At 57.2% G+C, this 17,202-nt stretch overlaps 2 protein-coding genes across 3 annotated transcripts; one reads left to right on the top strand and one right to left on the bottom strand.

The window, feature by feature from the left end:
• Window positions 1–384: 384 nt before the first annotated feature.
• On the bottom strand, window positions 385–9,155 carry FKBP10 (FKBP prolyl isomerase 10). Its single transcript, XM_077853203.1, has 10 exons — window positions 8,822–9,155; window positions 5,306–5,451; window positions 4,682–4,871; window positions 4,440–4,585; window positions 3,877–4,066; window positions 3,559–3,704; window positions 2,614–2,806; window positions 2,067–2,209; window positions 1,731–1,894; window positions 385–1,413 (listed from the first exon to the last, which is right to left on the bottom strand). Exons 1-10 carry the CDS (start codon window positions 9,064–9,066, stop codon window positions 1,228–1,230), a joined length of 1,749 nt encoding a protein of 582 aa, XP_077709329.1. The 5' UTR covers window positions 9,067–9,155; the 3' UTR covers window positions 385–1,227.
• Window positions 9,156–10,196: 1,041 nt separating this feature from the next.
• P3H4 (prolyl 3-hydroxylase family member 4 (inactive)) lies at window positions 10,197–16,947 on the top strand. Of its 2 annotated transcripts, XM_077853204.1 has the most exons (8): window positions 10,200–10,720; window positions 11,131–11,283; window positions 11,377–11,548; window positions 12,209–12,337; window positions 13,214–13,359; window positions 14,124–14,207; window positions 16,066–16,210; window positions 16,511–16,947. In XM_077853204.1, the coding sequence occupies exons 1-8, from the start codon at window positions 10,241–10,243 to the stop codon at window positions 16,531–16,533; spliced, it is 1,332 nt and encodes a 443-aa protein (XP_077709330.1). In that variant the 5' UTR covers window positions 10,200–10,240; the 3' UTR covers window positions 16,534–16,947. The 2 variants fall into 2 exon arrangements, with proteins under 2 accessions (XP_077709331.1, XP_077709330.1); XM_077853205.1 differs by lacking the exon at window positions 12,209–12,337 and having other exon boundaries at window positions 10,197–10,720.
• The last annotated feature ends 255 nt before the right edge of the window (window positions 16,948–17,202 follow it).

Raw genomic sequence — 17,202 nt, 5'->3', positions numbered from 1 at the left:
AGAGGCGGAAGGTAGCCTAGTATTGGAACAAATCTACGTGGAAGAGAGGAATCCAACCTGTGCAGCTTAATTTAATCCTTGAATTTCCTCAGTTTGAGGTTGGGGGCGAGGGGACCCCACCTTTCCATTCAGTTGGGACAGTTAAGAGCCAGGGATCATCTTTCCACACCTCCCCTGCAGGCCCCCCTGTAGATGACCACTCCCCACTCTCCCTCCAGCACACAGGGGGCTCCCTTTCCATGGGGAGAGCCCTGGTTAGGCCACAGCAGGTAGGAGGCAGAGACCTAAGGACGTGGTATCTTGAACGCCCACTTTCTTCCCGGTTCTTCCCCAGTTTTGGGGTCCCAGGGCCACCCTCCAACTGAAAGAGCACATCCTGAGGCCTTTGGTTTAGTCTTTTATTTGGTACAAAGGAGAAAGGGATCTGCCACCAATTTAGCCTTTTGAATGTGCAGAGCTGTCTACCCCCCTCTCACTTCAAGCAAGCCTCTCTTCCAAGTTTATCTCTCCCCCAAACCAAGGATTTCATAGCCCTAAGACTACCATCCATCCTTATCCCCACCCCCTTCACCTTCCTCTTCTCTGTCCCATAGAGAAAGAAAGCAGGGACAGAGAGGGAGGAAGGGCAACACCAAGCCCAGCCCTGAACAGAGAGCCCCAGGGTCACTCCAGCCACCACTGGACATTGTGGGGGGCCAACAGCAGAGGTGTGGGGGAGGGCAGTGCCCTCCCTAGAAGCCCCCAGAGCTGAGGGTCTGGTGAGTCCTGGTCTATGCTCTTGGGGGGCTGCCTGGACCCAAGAATACAGACCAGAGCAGGGTAGTTGGGGACAAGGAAAAGTATGGGTAAAAGGAAAGTCTGAGAAAATAAATGACTGAGCTGGGCCTTGTTCAGTGTCTGGTGACGTTGGGGGCGGGGAATATGGGTGAGGCTCAGCAATGGCCCCACCCGACCCCCAGACTCCGCCAACAGATTGGCTTTGTGACTCCAAAACTTGTAAGGGAGGGGTTTGGGGCCAGAAGAGAAACAGTAAATCGAGGTCTGTATTGTGGATTTTGCTCTCGGGCTGGTGGGGAGACCAGAGTTGTCTCCTCTGACCATGTTTCAGGTGTTCCTAGACATGATGCCTGCACAGGGGAGGGCGACCCTTGGAAGGTCAGCCCCAGGGCCCACTGTCCTCACAGAAGCGGGCCTCCACATTTGGGCCTGGGCCCAGGCTCCTGGCCTTCAGAGCTCCTCATGGACCCGCTCCTGGTCTTCGTCCGACTTCAGTTTGAGCTCCTCCACGGTGATCTTGCCATCCTGGTTGCGGTCCTGATTCTGGAACATGTCTGCTATGGTTTTCTCTGGGTCCTGCCCAGGCATGAGGCGTCCTTTGCCCTCGCTGACTTGAGCCTTGATGAAGGCGGAGAACTGGGAGCCAGGAGAGCCAAGGGGAGAGGGGGGTGAGGGTCTCACCGGAGCAGCTGCAAGTGGCCTTGGGAAGGGTCCCAGAGGGGGCCGGGGGAGGAGGTAGGTGTGGAGGACAGGCAGCAGTGGAAGGGGGGAGCTGGGCTGCATGAAGAAGAGGCAGGGACAAGACCTGAGGCACTGTGACCCAACACAGGGGCAGAGACAGGTGCAGCTGGGACTGCAGACATACTGCGCTGCATGACACCACCACAAACAGCAGCTCCTGTCAGGGTGACAGTGTGGGAGAAGCTATCAGGAGGACCAAACTCCTCACCCACCTCCTCCAGGGGGACCTCGCCGTCCTTATTGAGGTCCAGGCCTTCGAACAGGTTGACAGGAGGGTCCTCATGCCACACGAACAAGTAGCCTGTAGGCAGCCCCTCCTCCCGGGACACCAGCTCCACCTCAAACAGCAGCACTGCACTGCCAGGGACACCCCGGGCTGGAGATGGAGGGGAAGAAAGGGAAGCATCCCAGTCAGGCGGAGGCCTGGGTCTGTCCTGCAGCCTGCCCTAGGTGCTCCTCAGTCCCCAGTTTCCCCTGTTGGACACAGAACCCTTGGGAAGGCCTCCCTCATGGGCCCCAGCAGCCCCCAGTGCTGGTCTGCTCCTCACCTCCACTCTCTCCGTGCGCCAGGTGTGGGGGTACCACGAGCTGCCGCCTCTCTCCCACACACATGCCCTGCAGGCCTGTGTCCAGGCCTTCGATCACCTTGTTGGCCCCCAGTGTGGCCTCCTGGGGGTCCCCATAGTCATGGCTGCAGCAGGGGGAAAGCAGATTCCCAGGCCAGTCAGCATCCCATCGTCCCCCACCAGCCCAGTCTCCCAGCTACTCCTCCTGGTGCCTGCCCCACACAGCCCAGTGCTGGGCCCAACAGTTCAGAGGTAGGATGCCGTCCTCATCATGCCACTGCCCCCCAAGTGCGGCCAGGAGGGCCCATCTCTCCCTGCTTTGGGTTCCCCTCCACAGATGGAGACAGCAGCTCCCCTAGACTAACTGGTTCACCCTCCCTGTGCCCGTGCATAGAGAATCTCAGCTCCTTGGGGTCCCCCATGCTGGCTGGATGGGAACATCACAGAAGCACCCATCGGGGTGTGTCGGGAGGACTCCCCAAGCCTGGGCCCACCCACCTGCCCAGCCCTGGCCCTGCCCCGGACCCACGAGGAGAAGAGCTTGGTGCCATCCAGGAGCGAGCAGTTGTAGTGGTAGCGAACAAAGTCCCCAGGCTTGGCTGTCTCATTGCAGGTCTCCGGGGGTGGGGACAGTATCTTGATCTCCACGGGATCCCCAGGGTTGTGGAAGTCAATGATGTGGACATCGAAGATCAGCACAGCAGAGCCGGGGATCTTGTCTCCTGGGGTCAGAACGGAGAATGGATCAGCTCAGAATCCAGGAAGGGCTGCTCAGGCCTCCCCTAGGCCCCTAGGCCTCCCCCCCACCCCACCCCCACCCCTGTGTCTGCAAACTAGGATGGGCCACAGTCTTTGTCCCCAGGGTCGATTCTTCTAATACGCTCTTGTGGGGGTGAGGGACAGGGGAGGGGAGGACCAGGCCAGTTAGAAAGCCCATTACAGACGCCTAGGTGGCTCAGTGGTTGAGCATCTTTTGGCTCGGATCATGATCCCAGGGTCCTGGGATCAAATCCCGCATCGGGATCCCCTTGGGGAGCCTGCTTCTCCCTCTGCCTATGTCCCTGCCTCAATCTCTGTGTCTCTCATGAATAAATAAATAAAATTAAAAAAAAAAAAGTAATTTGCCCCATTTTACAGGTGAGGATACTTAGGCTTCCAGCAAAGCTGGGTCTCAAGTCCAGGTCTCTTTGCTTCCTAGGGCTATTTCTTTTCTTCCATAACAACCCCACCTCCCCAAAACTCAGGAGTTGGCTGCCCTCTCCATGATGGAAGGGAGAAGTGGGGCGGGGGGTGCCCCAGGAGGAGAGGATGGAGTCTGTGTGGCAGGAGGCGGGCAGGTGGCAGGTGTGGCAGGTGACTGTTGGTGACGAGAGGGGCAGAGCGGTGGCTGGAATGGCCATGCGCCCCTGGGGAGTCAGTGGACAGTCTGCAGTGATGCTGCCATAGTGACTGTGAGCACAGGGGACACGCCTACCTGTCCCGTTCTCCCCGTAGGCCAGGTGTGGGGGGATGGTGATCCTCCGGCGCTCTCCCATGCAGGCGCCCTGCAGCCCCTGGTCCATCCCGGGGATGATGTAACCCTGCCCCACATAGGTGTTGTAGGTGTGGTTGCGGGAGTAGCTGTAATACAAGGCAGGGAGGGCCAGCAAGGGAGGTCACAGGGCCCCCCACCCGGCCCTGCCCGGCAGCTCAGAGCCACCTCCAGCTGCTGCTTGGGGTGACCCCAGGTCCTCACTCCCTCTTCCACCTTCTGTCCTCAGGAACCCTCCTGCTCCCCCCGCCCCACACTAACCTGGAATCAAAGAGGGTGCCGTCCATCAGTGAGCCGTTGTAGTGGTAACGCATGAAGTCTCCAGCCACTGCTCTCCGGACGCAGCCAGGAGGTAGTTCCAGCGTCTCTAGCTGGATGGTATCCTTCGGGTTGTGGACGTCAATCAGTAGCACGTGGAAGACCAGGGAGGCCTGAGAGGGGATCACAGTCCCTGGGGAAGGGATAGGCTTGAACCATACAAGTGGAGAACAAACGGGGCTCCTTCTCCACTCAGGAAGGCCCGTGTGAGCACCCTGCAGAAAGGTGCTAATTCTGCTCTCCAGAGACCTTGCTCTATCCTCAGCAGCCCTGTTTCTTGATCCCCCTGTGAGGTGTGAGCTGGATCCTCCCCAAGGCCATCACTAGCCCCTACTGAATGTCTGTGGGAATCAGAATAAAGCACCCTTTCTTAGTGAGATCATCACCAAGAGAGATTTCATCTCTACAGCGTCCTGAGTGCCCTTTTGCAGGACACAACCCGAACAACCATACGTGTACGTGACAGTCCTCTTCTGGGGAATCCCCGAGACCCTGTCTGCCCTCACCATAGCCTTTCTCGCCATAGGCCAGGAATGGAGGGATGATGATCTTCCTTCTCTCTCCAGGACACATGCCCAACAGCCCCTGATCCATGCCCTTGATCAGCCATCCAGAGCCAACGTAGGTGTCATAAGTGCCGCCCCTACTGTAGCTGTAGAAAATGAGGTAGAGCTGCTGGAGATGGGCCCTGGCCACCCTTTCCATCATACCACAGCCCCCAGTGCCCCAGGACCCCTCTAGCCCTTACCTGGTGTCAAAGGCGGTGCCATCCAGCAGTGTGCCATTGTAATGGTAGCGGACAAAGTCGCTGTCCTGGACCATGCGGGGGCAGTGGGCTGGGTGGTGCAAGGTGCTCACCTGCACAGTGTCTGCCTTGTTCCACACATCCAGCAGGACCACATCAAAGTAGAGGGTGGCATCCGGGGGAATGAGCCCCGCTGTGAGAGTCCGGAGGCCACAGCTCATGTCCGGTGCAGCCTCCAGGACCCCTCACCATGCCACAGTCCCCTACGCCCAGAACTCCCTCTTGCCCTTACCTGGTATCAAAGGCGGTGCCATATTTGTTGCAGCCCCAGCGTGGCAGGTTGAATGGCCACTTGAACGTCATGCTTGGCCACCCCCTCTACTGCCCCTAGTTCCCCTTCTCCCTAGTCAAGCTTTGATTCTACCCAGGGCCTGTCATTTCCTTTCCTCCCACTCCATGGGCAGGAGACTGAAACTCTAGCCCCAGACCTGTCTCAACGCATACTGCATAGGCAGTGTGACCTTGGGCAAGTCACTCTCCCCCTCCGAGCTTCAGTTTTTGGCCCTGGGGTCCTTGTCTGCCTTCTGGGTCTCCTCCATCCCCATGCCTGTGCCCAACCCTTCTCACCCACACCGATGCTGCCATAGCCCAGGTGGGGAGGCACAATGAGGCGTCGCCGCTCGTTGACACACATGCCCATGAGGCCTCGGTCCATGCCGGTGATAAGGCGCCCCACGCCCACCACGATGGCCACTAAGGTGCTTCGGTCATAGCTGGGGGAGGGGAGGGAAGAAGTAGATGGGGTTCAGTGGTCTCTGCCCATGGTCACACACATGCGCAGGTGCGCACACACTCTATCCGCCTCCCTATACACAGGCGTGGGTCCACATACTCCTGTCTCCTCTCAAGCCTCCCTCCTCCCTTAATAGGATGGGCTGCTACAGGAGAGACGTCCCTGAGGAGGTCAGGGGCTTTTATTTGCCTGGGACATAGGAGGTCTGCATAGGCCTGTGTGCTACCACTATCTGCTGATAGCAGAGGGGTGCTAAGTATGGCACAAAGGGGAAAAGGAACATTTACTGAGCATTGGCCATGTGCCAGATGAAATCCTTGACCTTTCCCTTTCACCACCTTATTTATTTTATTTATTTACTTGAGAAAGAGAGCACTGGAGAGACAGAGCAAGCATGAGTGGGGGGCAGAGGAAGAGTGAGAAGCAGGAGCAGGCTCCACTAAAGCCCAATATGGGGCTTGATTGATCCCAGGACCCCGGGATCATGACCTGAGCAGAAGGCAGATGCTTAACTGACTGAGCCACCCAGGTGCCCCTCAATACCTTATTTAATTCTTTCCCCTTTGAAGTGGGCATTAGCATTTTCATTTTTCTCATGACAAAAATTGAGACAAGACCCTGACTTGCCCAAGGTCACACAGCAAATCCGTGCCCTATTCAACTCCATGTTTGTGCCACCACACCATCACTTTTCCAAGGAGAGGAAGGGGAAGCAGAGCTAGCTGAGGATAGAGATTAGTTTCCAATTCTGGAAAGACACATTTTAAAATTGCCATGGCCTTTATTGGTTTTTGTTTTATCTTACTTTTATTTATTTATTATTTGTGGAAGTATAATTGACATACAAGATAATACTAGTTTCGGGTGTACAACATAGTGATTTGACATTTACAGACATTAGGGGAAAATCGGACTAATAAATCTAGTTAGCACCTGTCACCACACAAAGTTAATATGATATTGTTGTCTATGCTCCCCGTGTACACTACATCCCCATGATTTGTTCATTTTATAATTGGAAATTTTTACCTCTTGACTTTTATTTGCTTTTAGTTAGTTTTATTTTAAGTTTTCAGATGCTAAGGGAAGCTGAGAGGTTTTTATTTTTTAGAAGGAAATTCCTTTTTTTTTTTTTAAAGATTTTATTTAGGGATCCCTGGGTGGCGCAGCGGTTTGGCGCCTGCCTTTGGCCCAGGGCGCGATCCTGGAGACCCAGGATCGAATCCCACGTCGGGCTCCCGGTGCCTGGAGCCTGCTTCTCCCTCTGCCTATGTCTCTGCCTCTCTCTCTCTCTGTTTGACTATCATAAATAAATAAAAATTTAAAAAAAAAGTCTTCATAAAAAAATAAAAAAATAAAGATTTTATTTATTTACCCATGAGAGACACAGAGAGAAAGGCAGAGACATAGGCAGAAGGAAAAGCAGGCTTCCCGCAGGGAGCCCAATCTGGGACTGGATCCCAGGACCCTGGGATTAAGACCTGATGCTGAGCCAAAAGCAGCTGCTCAACCACTGTGCCACCCAAGCGTCCCTCTTTTCTTCTTTAAAAAAGATTTTATGTATTTGAGCGTGAAAGAGAGACAGAGAGAGAGAGAAAGAGCAGGGAGGAGAGACAGAGGCAGAGGGAGAAGACTCCCCCTGAGCAGGGAGCCCAATGTGGTAGTGGATCCCAGGACTCCGGGATCATGACCTAAGCTGAAGGCAGACACTTAAATGACTGAGCCACCCAGGCGCCCCGGGAGACTTTTATTTAAAACAAATTTTTAAATCACTTTTTTTAAAGTTTATTCAATTTTTTAGTAAGCTCTACCTCCAATGAAGAACTTGAACTCCTGACCCCAAGATCAAGAGTTGCATGCTCTTCCAACTGAGCCAACCCTGGGGGACTCCAAGAGATTTTTCTTTTGACCAAAAGAGTTAAGAACCATGGGTTAAGGACGTTTTTCCAAGCTTAGCACTGCATGAACTGGGGCCAGCCAGGCTCCCAGAGTCCCACCAAGGAAGCCATCCCCGGCTCCCAACCCCTCCCTGACTTGGGCTGTATTCCTGGCCACCAGCCATCCCTCCTTCTGCCCACTGAGAGGCTTCCTCCACAGTGCTGTGGTGAGGGCCCAAACCCGCACAGAAATTCTACCAGTTACACACTATCAGAGCACTCAATCCTCCCCAGAGTCAAGGCCCATGTGCCCTGAACTTGCTTTCGGATTGGCAGGCGCTGCATGAAATTCACTTTCATTCATCATCATACTTGAGCCCTGTTATCAGCCTTAGGAAGAGGGAATTGAATTTTCCAGATTATTTTTAACCTCTGTTTTTCAGATAAGGAACATGAAGCTGCAAGTACTAAAATTTTTTGTTCATGGTCACAGGCTGGATTTGAACTCGGGGTCCTGCACTCTGGAGCTCATGTCCTTCATTCAGTACACTGCCTGCCTTTCAAAGCCATGGCCAACGATTTCCCATAGGCTGAGTTGTGTGTTTTGGGAAAGGGTCTAAGAGGGACTGAGCTCTTGGGATATGGTGTATGACTCGGCTCTGAGGTTTAACCTAGGCTGGCGTGCAGCCCTGCCCTGCCTCTACCCACAAAAGTAACTTGCCAAAGCAGATCAAAGGTCTGATGAGACCAGAAGCCCATCTCTCAAACCCCAAGGCGGACAAGATGGGAGGCAGTCCTGGGCTGGGAGAGCTAAGATGGAGGGAGGTGGGGGGGTGCAGGGAAACCCAGAGAGGGAGCTGAGAACCCCCTGAGGAGCCTGGGGGTCAATGCCCCGCCCTGTGACACGTAGACACATAGGGTCCCTACACAGAGCTATGCCCTCCACTCCTGGGTCACCCTGCTTTACCACCCTAGCTGCTCAAAACCCCCGTGGCCTCCAAAAAGGTTCTAGTGCCTCTTCTCTGGTTACAAAGGCTGGAAACCTGGGGTTGGAACCAGAAGGGATTCAGGGGGTCCCAGATTGAGACCACCGGAGGATTCACATGTAGCAGGGACCCTGCCCTTCCCTCCAGCACTAGGGACCAGAACCTCCCTGCCAGGTCTTTAAATAAAGCACTGGTAAGTAAATACAGCAGTTCACCTCCATCATCAAACACTTTGGGGAAAACGGGGAGCTTGCTGTAAAAGAAACTGGGGTCCTTTGAGAGGTGAGGGTTTGAAATTGAGGGTAAGGATGTCCTGGGGAAGATGGATATCTGGAAGTCCCCATTCCCAGGGTGCTGCATTAGGGGTTGGAAGACCACGGAGTGAGTAGGGGATGCAGACCCAGCCTAAAGGGACTACGGGATCTCCAGGATTACAAGAGCCTGGCCCCAAGGGGAGTGGCCAGTCTGGGGGCACCCAACCCGTTACCTCGAGTCAAACTTCTTGCCATCCTCGAAAGTGCCGTTGTAGTGGTAGCGCACAAAATCCCCCATCTGCACTTCCCGGGGACAGGTCCTGGGGATGTGGTACCTCTCGATGACTACATCTTCCAGGGGGCCCCCGGTCGGGCTAGCACGGCCCAGCCCCCTCCCCACGGCCTGTACCAGCAGCAGCAGCAACTGCAGCAGGGGGAGCCGGAGGAAGGTGTGGCTGGGGAACCCCGCGCGGAACATGGTGCCTGGAGCGCGGACGGCCAGCAGTGAGGGCGAGCGAGGGAGTCGCCGCCGCCAGCCTCCTTCCCCCCCTCCTCCGGGAGCAGGCTCCCCCCCTTCCTGTCCTCGTCCCCACCCCCGCCCTGGCTGGTCCACGTGGAATGGGGGCTGGGGAGCCTGAGCTGGCGGGACGGGGGGCGGGAGACGGGGGGTGGAATCGGAGGAGGGGGCGAGGCTGAGTGTTGGAGTTACAGGAATGCGCGAGAAAGAACTCCAGATTCCCCCTCCCTCCCGGGGCTCTGCGTCCAGGGGCCCGGCCAGGGAGGGAGGTTCGGGAAAGCCGAGAAGTAGGAGCTGACTCCCATTTCAAAAAAAAAAAAAAAGAAAGAAAGAAAGAAAAGAAAGAAAGCAAGAAAGAAAGAAAAGAAAAAAGTTCGGCATCTTTTTTTCCGGAGTCCCCGGGTCCTAAAGCCGAGCTGAAACATCCCCGGCTTCTCTCGCCACCACCTCCAAATTAGGCTCCTCCAGATGGATGGAGGGGCTCCAGAATCTGGGGCTATCTTGGCATCTCCCCGCCCCCACTCCCCCAGGGTCCCAGGGAGGGCCTCTCCGGGGACAAGCCGCCGTGCCTCGCGGAGGCTGGCCGGCCCGACCGTGCCGCGCGGGGCTGGAGGCGCGTGGGCAGCTGCGGGAGCGCCGCGCGCCCCCCAGTCGCGAACTGGGGGTGCGGGCGGCGGGGAGAGGACACTAGCGGTGACTCCTTCAGGGCTAGGGGCGGAGAAGGAGCAGAAAGGACCCTGTAATGGAAAGAAGACCAGGTGCCAGGGTTTGGGCAGAGTGGAGGAGGCGGCGCTCCGTCAATTTCTGGACCTTAAGGTGGGGGTTGTCTTCGCGTGAGGAGGGGCTTTGCGGGCTCCCAGCCCTGCGGGAAGCGTCCTTCCATCCGCTTCCAGAAGGTCAGGGGGCAGACCCCCAAGGGCAGGAGGTGGGCCACCGTAGGAGACTCGGGACACCCCGGGGCCTCTGCCCCTCGGGGGAGCTGACCCAGCCCGCGACCCCGCCCTCCTGCCCCGCTGCCCGGCACTAAGACCCAGCGGGCGCGCCGCCCGGCCCCGCTCCCGCCCGGCCCGCCCGCCGCCCCGCCGGGCCCTGCCGCCTGCTCCGCCCCGGGAGAGCCGGCCGGCGCGGCGCGGCCATGGGGCGGGCGGCGTGGGGGCTGCTGTGGCTGCTGCTGGGCAGCGCCGCGGCGCAGTACGAAAAGTACAGCTTCCGGGGCTTCCCGCCCGAGGACCTGATGCCTCTGGCCGCGGCCTACGGACACGCGCTCGAGCAGTACGAGGGCGAGAGCTGGCGGGAGAGCGCGCGCTACCTCGAGGCGGCGCTGCGGCTGCACCGGCTGCTGCGGGACAGCGAGGCCTTCTGCCACGCCAACTGCAGCGGCCCCGCGCCGCCCGCGGCCTCGCCCTCGGGGCCCGCGCCCGGCCCCGACGGCGGCCGCGGCGAGGAGTGGGCCCGCGAGCTGCAGCTCTTCGGACACGTCCTGGAGCGCGCCGCCTGCCTGCGCCGCTGCAAGCGGACGCTGCCCGCCTTCCAGGTGCCCTACCCGCCGCGGCAGCTGCTGCGCGACTTCCAGAGCCGCCTGCCCTACCAGTACCTGCACTACGCGCTGTTCAAGGTGGGCCCCGCCCCGGCACCCCGCCCGGGGCCCCTCCCCCGGCCCTGGAGTCCCCCCGCCACCCCCAGCCCCGCCGCCTCTTCCCCGACCCCCGAGTCCTCCCGCCCCGCCTCCCCCATCCCTCCTCACCCTCCCCCGCAGTCCGGGTGCCCCTCGACACCCCCCCGGGGCCCCCAGCCCCGCCTCGCCTTCCGCGACCCCGGAGTCCTCCCGCATCCCTCCCCGCTCTCCCTCGCAGCCCGGGTGCCCCCCCAGCCCCCCCAGCCCCTGCCCAGCCTCGCCCCCGGGGCCCCGCTGGAGCGTGTGGTTCCGAGCGGCCGTCGGGCTCCGTGCGGTCGGGAGCGGAGTCGCGCGCACTGCCCAGGACGGCCAAGCCGGCGCTCCCGACCCGCTCTGTCCCCGCCCCACAGGCTAACCGGCTGGAGAAGGCGGCAGCCGCGGCCTACACCTTCCTGCAGAGGAACCCGAAGCACGAGCTAACCGCCAAGTATCTCAGCTACTACCGGGGGCTGCTCGACGCGGCCGAGGAGCCCCTCACGGACCTGGAGGCGCAACCCTACGAGGTGGAGGCAGGGGCAGGGCTGGCCCCCAACGGGGCTGGGAGCGGAGAGGAGGGGGTGGCGGGGCTCCCTGACCCTTCCCACGCTCCCCTCCAGGCCGTGTTCCTCAGGGCTGTGAAGCTTTACAACAGCGGAGACTTCCGCGGCAGCACCGAGGACATGGAGCGGGCCCTGGCCGAGTACCTGGCCATCTTTGCCCGATGTCTGGCCGGCTGCGAGGGGGCCCACGAGCAGGTGGACTTCAAGGACTTCTATCCAGCCATAGCAGGTATTGCCCACCCCCTCACACCCTTGTGGGCCTCCTGCTCTCCCACAGGGCCCTGCTTCCCAGAGCTCTCAGGCCCCTTAGCACAAGTTTTCATCCCCTACATGTTTATGAAGCACCCAGGAAGTTCTTGGGAGGTGGACAGGAGTGAGGTGTTATCCCGCCCTGGGAGCCTTCAGTCTGTTGAGAGGCATGGGCTACAATTCTGTCCCAAGTGTGGGCATGGGTGCAGAGAGGTGGTGACATCCCACAAGGGGCTTGGGACACTGGGTTCACAGGCCTTCCAGGCAGGAGGGCAATGCAGGGGCAAAGGTGCCAAGGTGCTATGTGCAGGATCAGCCCAGCAGATGGGTGCAGAAGGCAGTTTGTGGTCAGAAATCACACCTAAATGGGATCCCTAACTGTAGGGTCCCTCAGCAGGGGCAGAAAACACACCGTCCGAAGCTTCTCTGTCTAGGCTTCTTACCTCCAAACCTCATCCGCTTCAGAATGCGCCGGCTCCCTCTGGTTTCGGGGTAGGGGTGATGTTAGCTCAGGCCACAGTGGCAGTCCTTAGCACTGTCCTTAGTATGCTCAGCAAAGTCTTCTCCGGCATCATCTCCTGTGATCGTACAGGCTGGGCAGCCACCAGCTCCTCACCACTGCCTCCCCCTCCTCCACTAGATCTCTTTGCAGAGTCCCTGCAATGCAAAGTGGACTGTGAGGTCAACCTGACACCTAACGTGGGCGGCTTTTTTGTGGAGAAGTTTGTGGCCACCATGTATCACTACCTGCAGTTTGCCTACTACAAGTGTGAGCCTCCTGGTGGGCTTGGGGTGGGGGGCAGGGGGCAGAGAGTACGGCACTGGGAATGTCACAGAGCCATGGGGAGCCACCCCTCAGAAGTGAGGACCCTGGGTGACGGGAGGGAAGCCTGGGGGTGGCGGGCAGGTGAGAGGGAAGAACAGAGAGCAGCCTTAGCAGAATTCAGGAACCTCTTAGTTAAATAAATGACTGGGTACCCCACAATTGCACAGAACTTGACAGTTTACATGTCTGTTTATCTCACTTGATACTTTTACCCCCAACCAGCTGACATTACTGGACCCATTTTTCAGTTGAGGAATCTGAGGCTTATATAGTACAAGGGGCCATTAGTCACATGGCTAATGAGAAGTAGCACCAGGATTTATGGCTCTTCTTGTCTGGGGGAGATCCTGGGCATCAGCTGGGGCTGGGATGGATGATCTCCAGTGTTCCTGCAATGCGAAGATGCCGAGATTCGGATGGATGCTAGAGTTGGAGCAGAGGAGCTGAGGCCAGTTCCAGTTGGCAAAGAGGTTGAGGGCCGGGCTGCTGGGCTCTCATTCCCTAGTGCCATTATACTCCAGCTGTGTGAGCTTGAGAAACCTACCTAACCTCTCTGTGCCGCAGGTTTCTTGTCTGTAAAATGGGGATGATGATAACGGTGAAGCTTAAATGACCTGGGCCTGGCACATGGCAAGTGCCCGGTACATTCTAGCTTGCCTTATGATTTGGAGGGAGTGAGGTGCCTAGAAGATATTCTGGGAGGCAGCTGGGGAGCCAGGTGCACTGGATTGAATTGGGAGATGGGGCTGGGCTAGGAAGGTGTTGTCCCTGAAAGTGGGGCAGTGCCAGGGCTGCTCCTCACTCCTGTCCTGCCCGCAGTGAACGATGTGCGCCAGGCTGCCCGCAGCGCCGCCAGCTACATGCTCTTCGACCCTGAGGACAGTGTCATGCAGCAGAACCTGGTGTATTACCGCTTCCACCGGGCTCGCTGGGGCCTGGAGGAGGAGGACTTCCAGCCCCGGGAGGTGGGCACTGCCTTTGGAGGCACTCTCAGGACACGTGGTTTAATTAAAAAAAAAAAAAAAATAATATATATATATATATATGTATATATATATATATGTATATATATATATATGTATATATATATATATGTATATGTGTATATATATATATATATGTATATATATATATATATATATATATATATATATATATTGGCTGCTTTGGAAGGCCAGATTGGAAGGGAAAAGAAAGACTATGGGTTGTGACTGGGGTCCTGTGTTCAAAGCTGGCCGCCCCAGCTGAATGGGCCTGGGAACATTACTGATCCTTTCTGAATATGTGGCCTCACCTGCAAAATGGGAGTGGGACTGTCTACCCTGACAGCCCAGTGCTCAGGCTGTGGGAGTCGCAAGATACCTGTCCCTGTCCCCGCCTGCTCCCTGCCCCACCTTCATCACTCTCACTACTGGCCTTTGCAGGGACCCCGTAGCTTGGACCAACTAAGGAACCCCTGGAATCTAGGGCAAGACTGGCAGTTGGGGGCACATGGTATCACCCTGGATTTCTGCTGATGGATAAGGAACTTTCTAGCAGCCCTCAGAATCCTCCTTAACCCAGGCACTCCCAAGCAGCTGTGATTTTTTTCAGTCAGCATGTGAGCTGATACCTATTCCCTGCTCCTTTGACTGAAAAAGGGTGGGAGACCCAGAGCTCCAACAACTTGGCTCCTCCCCCCATCTGGCCACAGGGTCTGGCTTACCCCCACTTCCTCCCCTCCTCTCAGGAGGCCATGCTCTACCACAACCAGACCGCTGAGCTTCGGGAGCTGCTGGAGTTTGCACACATGTACTTGCAGTCAGATGATGAGGTAAGCAGCCCCCCTGCTGTCTAGGCTGGGCCACGATGGGGACCCTCAATCTTTTTCCAAAGCTCGGCCCCACCTCCTGGTAGTCATATGCTGTGACACAGGAGAGACCTGTCCCTTACCTGTACCTGCGCTTTTCTCCTCACTCAGTGTTCTCATGCTCCCCTTCTCTACATGTCTGAATCTTGCCCAGTAACTCCGCAGCCCAGCTTAAGTGGCAGCTCCTCCAGGAAGCCCTTGGTGCATGCCCTGGTTCTGTCTCCTGGGCTTTCAGGGCCAACTTTGACCCTCTTTGTCTCCCTGGACCTGGAGTCATTTGCAGCCCCGGTCTATCTCACCCCCAAACCCCTTCTCTAGCTGGGCTCCCAGAGGACTGTGCTCTGGGATGGGACACCAGGTTGTTCCAGCTTTCCCACAGCATCTGCTGCGGAGCTGGTGTTGGGAAACTTGAGTTTGAATGAACCAACCGATAAATGAATGAATGCAGGAAGGAAGGGCTACCATGTGGTACCTTGATTCTTTTTTTTTTTTTTTTTTGAAGATTTTACTTATTTATTCATGAGAGACACACAGAGAGAGGCAGAGACATAGGCAGAGGGAGAAGCAGGCTCCCTGTGGGGAGCCCGATGTAGGACTCAATCCCAGGTTCCCAGGATCATGACCTGAGCCAAAGGCAGATGCTCAACCCCTGAATCACCCAGGTGTCCCAGTACCTTGATTCTGAACGAGGGTTTGAGCGTCTGAATTTTGGTGAGGTGTTGCTGCTCAGTGCTCTTTTTTTTTTAAAAGATTTTTATTTATTTATTCATTCATGAGAGACACAGGGAGAGAGAGAGAGAGAGGCAGAGATACAGGCAGAGGGAGAAGCAGGCTCCATGCAGGGAGCCTGACGTGGGACTTGATCCCAGGTCTCCAGGATCACGCCCTGGGCTGAAGGTGGCGCTAAACCGCTGAGCCACCCGGGCTGCCCTGCTCATTTATTCATTCCCCCCTTTGTTCACTCACCCATGCCCCTACTTATTACATATGGGGCAGGGGCCACATCGTTTGTACCCCGCCTTTGGCGATAGCCAACCTGGGCCCCACCACTTACCAGTTGGGTGGCCTCCAGGCAAGTCTTAGGTAGCTCTTGAACTTCTGTTCCTGCATGTGGAATGGGAAGGATAATGTCCGTGTCACACCAGCATGACAGTGAAACGAGATCAGGTATGGAAAGTACTTAGTACAGGTGCTCGGTAAATGGTGGCCATTTTGATTACTGTTATTCTTGGCCTGCTGTTTGTCAGACACTGTGTGGGGCTGGGCTAAGTTGATGGAAGGCACCGTCCTTTCCCTAAGTAGCTCACAGTCTAGTGAGTGGGTGGGGAGCACAGACAGTGCTTGGGAGAGGTCAGCACCGGCTACCAGAGGAGGGTTCCAGATCCAAACCAGGCTCATGCGCCAGGGTCACATCCTTGATGCCTGGCATTGGCAAGGTTAACGAGAGCTGTCCAGGCGCTATCCGGGCGCAGGGTGGTGGTTGGGGAGACGATCATGTTCCTGGCCAGGAAACTGCATGAGCAGACAGTATGCCTGGATTAGCAGCATTTGCTGTGGAATTCATGCTTGGAGAGGGAACACTTATGCTGACGTTGAGTCTCTGCTGGGGGAGCCCCATGCATCGGCTCCAGGAGCAGTTTGGGAGTGGTACCTTATGGGAGAAACTCTCAGATCAGTCCTGGGTGGGATCCTGAGCCTGGGGAAGGAGGGGCTCTGGGGACTGAGATGGGGTGAGGGGGGTGCATATCATCCAGGAAGGAAGCCCATCTGGCTTTGTGCCTGCTGTGACCTCATTTCTCCCTTCACCCTGGGGCTGCTCTAGATGGAGCTGGAAGAGACAGTGTCGCCCGGAGAGCCCAAGGATCCGCCATCAGATGCTGAGTTCGAGGGCGAGGGGGACTATGAGGAGGGCATCTATGCTGACTGGTGGCAGGAGCCAGATGCCAAGGGCGACGAGGCAGAGGCCGGTCAGTGACTCGAGTCCTGGTGGAGGGTGGGGCTGCAGCCTGGGGTGGAGGTTGGTCACAGGATCCATGTCCTGGGCTGCAGAGGCAGTCGGAGTGCTGGGACCCCTCCTCTGGGGCCTTCTAGCCTGTTAGCCAACCCTGTGTGTGAGGGGGTGGCATCCTTTCTGGAGCTGGGACTCAGCTGAGGCCTGTCCATGGGAGCCTCTCTCCCGCCTGCCCCCATCCCCCAGGACAGCACCTAGATACTTGCTGGGAGTGGGGGGGGGGGGCTAACCCCATGTCCCCTCCTTTCCTTTTCAGAGCTGGAGCCTGACCTAGCATGAGAGGAGGGCCACCCTCATATCCCTCAAGAGCTGGGAAAGCCTCAGCCCCGTGGGACCGCCCTCACCAGCCTGGGCAGCAGCAAGAACTATTTATTAAAAATATAAAATGGACAGAGCTGACCAGGCCCCATCCCATCCCACCTGTGCTCCCCAGGCCCCTCCTGTGTCCTCTGGGGCTCTGGGCCATGGGATGGTGGTGCTACAGCTGCTGATGGCCCATCTTCCTCCCCAGTGCTCTCCTCACCCGGACAGGATGCTGGGGAAGAAGGTTCCTGCTCCTCCAAGTGGAGTCTCAGCCTGAATTTCAGGGACAGCAGAGGGGCAACTGGTGTCATGAAGACCACTGGACCAGGAGTCCAGTGGTTCCTGGTACACTGGCAGTGGGTGCTCAATAAATGTTTCTTGTTGAATGGATTGCAGGACCTGGAGTCCAGTCTCTCCTGGCCTGAAGGTGCAGGTAGTTCCCTCCCTCCCTCCACGTCCATCTCCCCTGTTTGCACATATGGGATGTGTGAGGGCTCAATTCTTTGTTTGGCCTTGGATCCTGGGCATTTGTGAGCAGAGTGCAACTGCAGATCTGCCCACCAGGAGGCGTGAGCACGCAGTTCCTGCCCCAGTGCCTGGAAGGTGGTTTCAGATTTCTAAGATGGGCTGCCCTACATTCTCCTG

Source organism: Canis aureus, chromosome 16 (assembly GCF_053574225.1).
Source record: "Canis aureus isolate CA01 chromosome 16, VMU_Caureus_v.1.0, whole genome shotgun sequence".
Classification (NCBI taxonomy): Eukaryota; Metazoa; Chordata; class Mammalia; order Carnivora; family Canidae; genus Canis; species Canis aureus.
Note: the sequence above shows the minus strand (reverse complement) of the source record. Positions and strands in the feature narration are given on the sequence as shown.

Excerpts from the sequence above, each read along its gene's own strand:
- P3H4 (XM_077853204.1), top strand. The coding sequence starts at position 10,241 with ATGGGGCGGGCGGCGTGGGGGCTGCTGTGGCTGCTGCTGGGCAGCGCC. Across the intron at positions 10,721-11,130 it reads TGCACTACGCGCTGTTCAAG|GCTAACCGGCTGGAGAAGGC; the intron begins GTGGGCCCCGCC and ends CCCGCCCCACAG. Across the intron at positions 13,360-14,123 it reads AGGACTTCCAGCCCCGGGAG|GAGGCCATGCTCTACCACAA; the intron begins GTGGGCACTGCC and ends CCCTCCTCTCAG.
- FKBP10 (XM_077853203.1), bottom strand. The coding sequence starts at position 9,066 with ATGTTCCGCGCGGGGTTCCCCAGCCACACCTTCCTCCGGCTCCCCCTG. Across the intron at positions 2,807-3,558 it reads CTACGGGGAGAACGGGACAG|GAGACAAGATCCCCGGCTCT; the intron begins GTAGGCGTGTCC and ends TTCTGACCCCAG. Across the intron at positions 2,210-2,613 it reads GGCACCAAGCTCTTCTCCTC|CCATGACTATGGGGACCCCC; the intron begins GTGGGTCCGGGG and ends CCCCTGCTGCAG.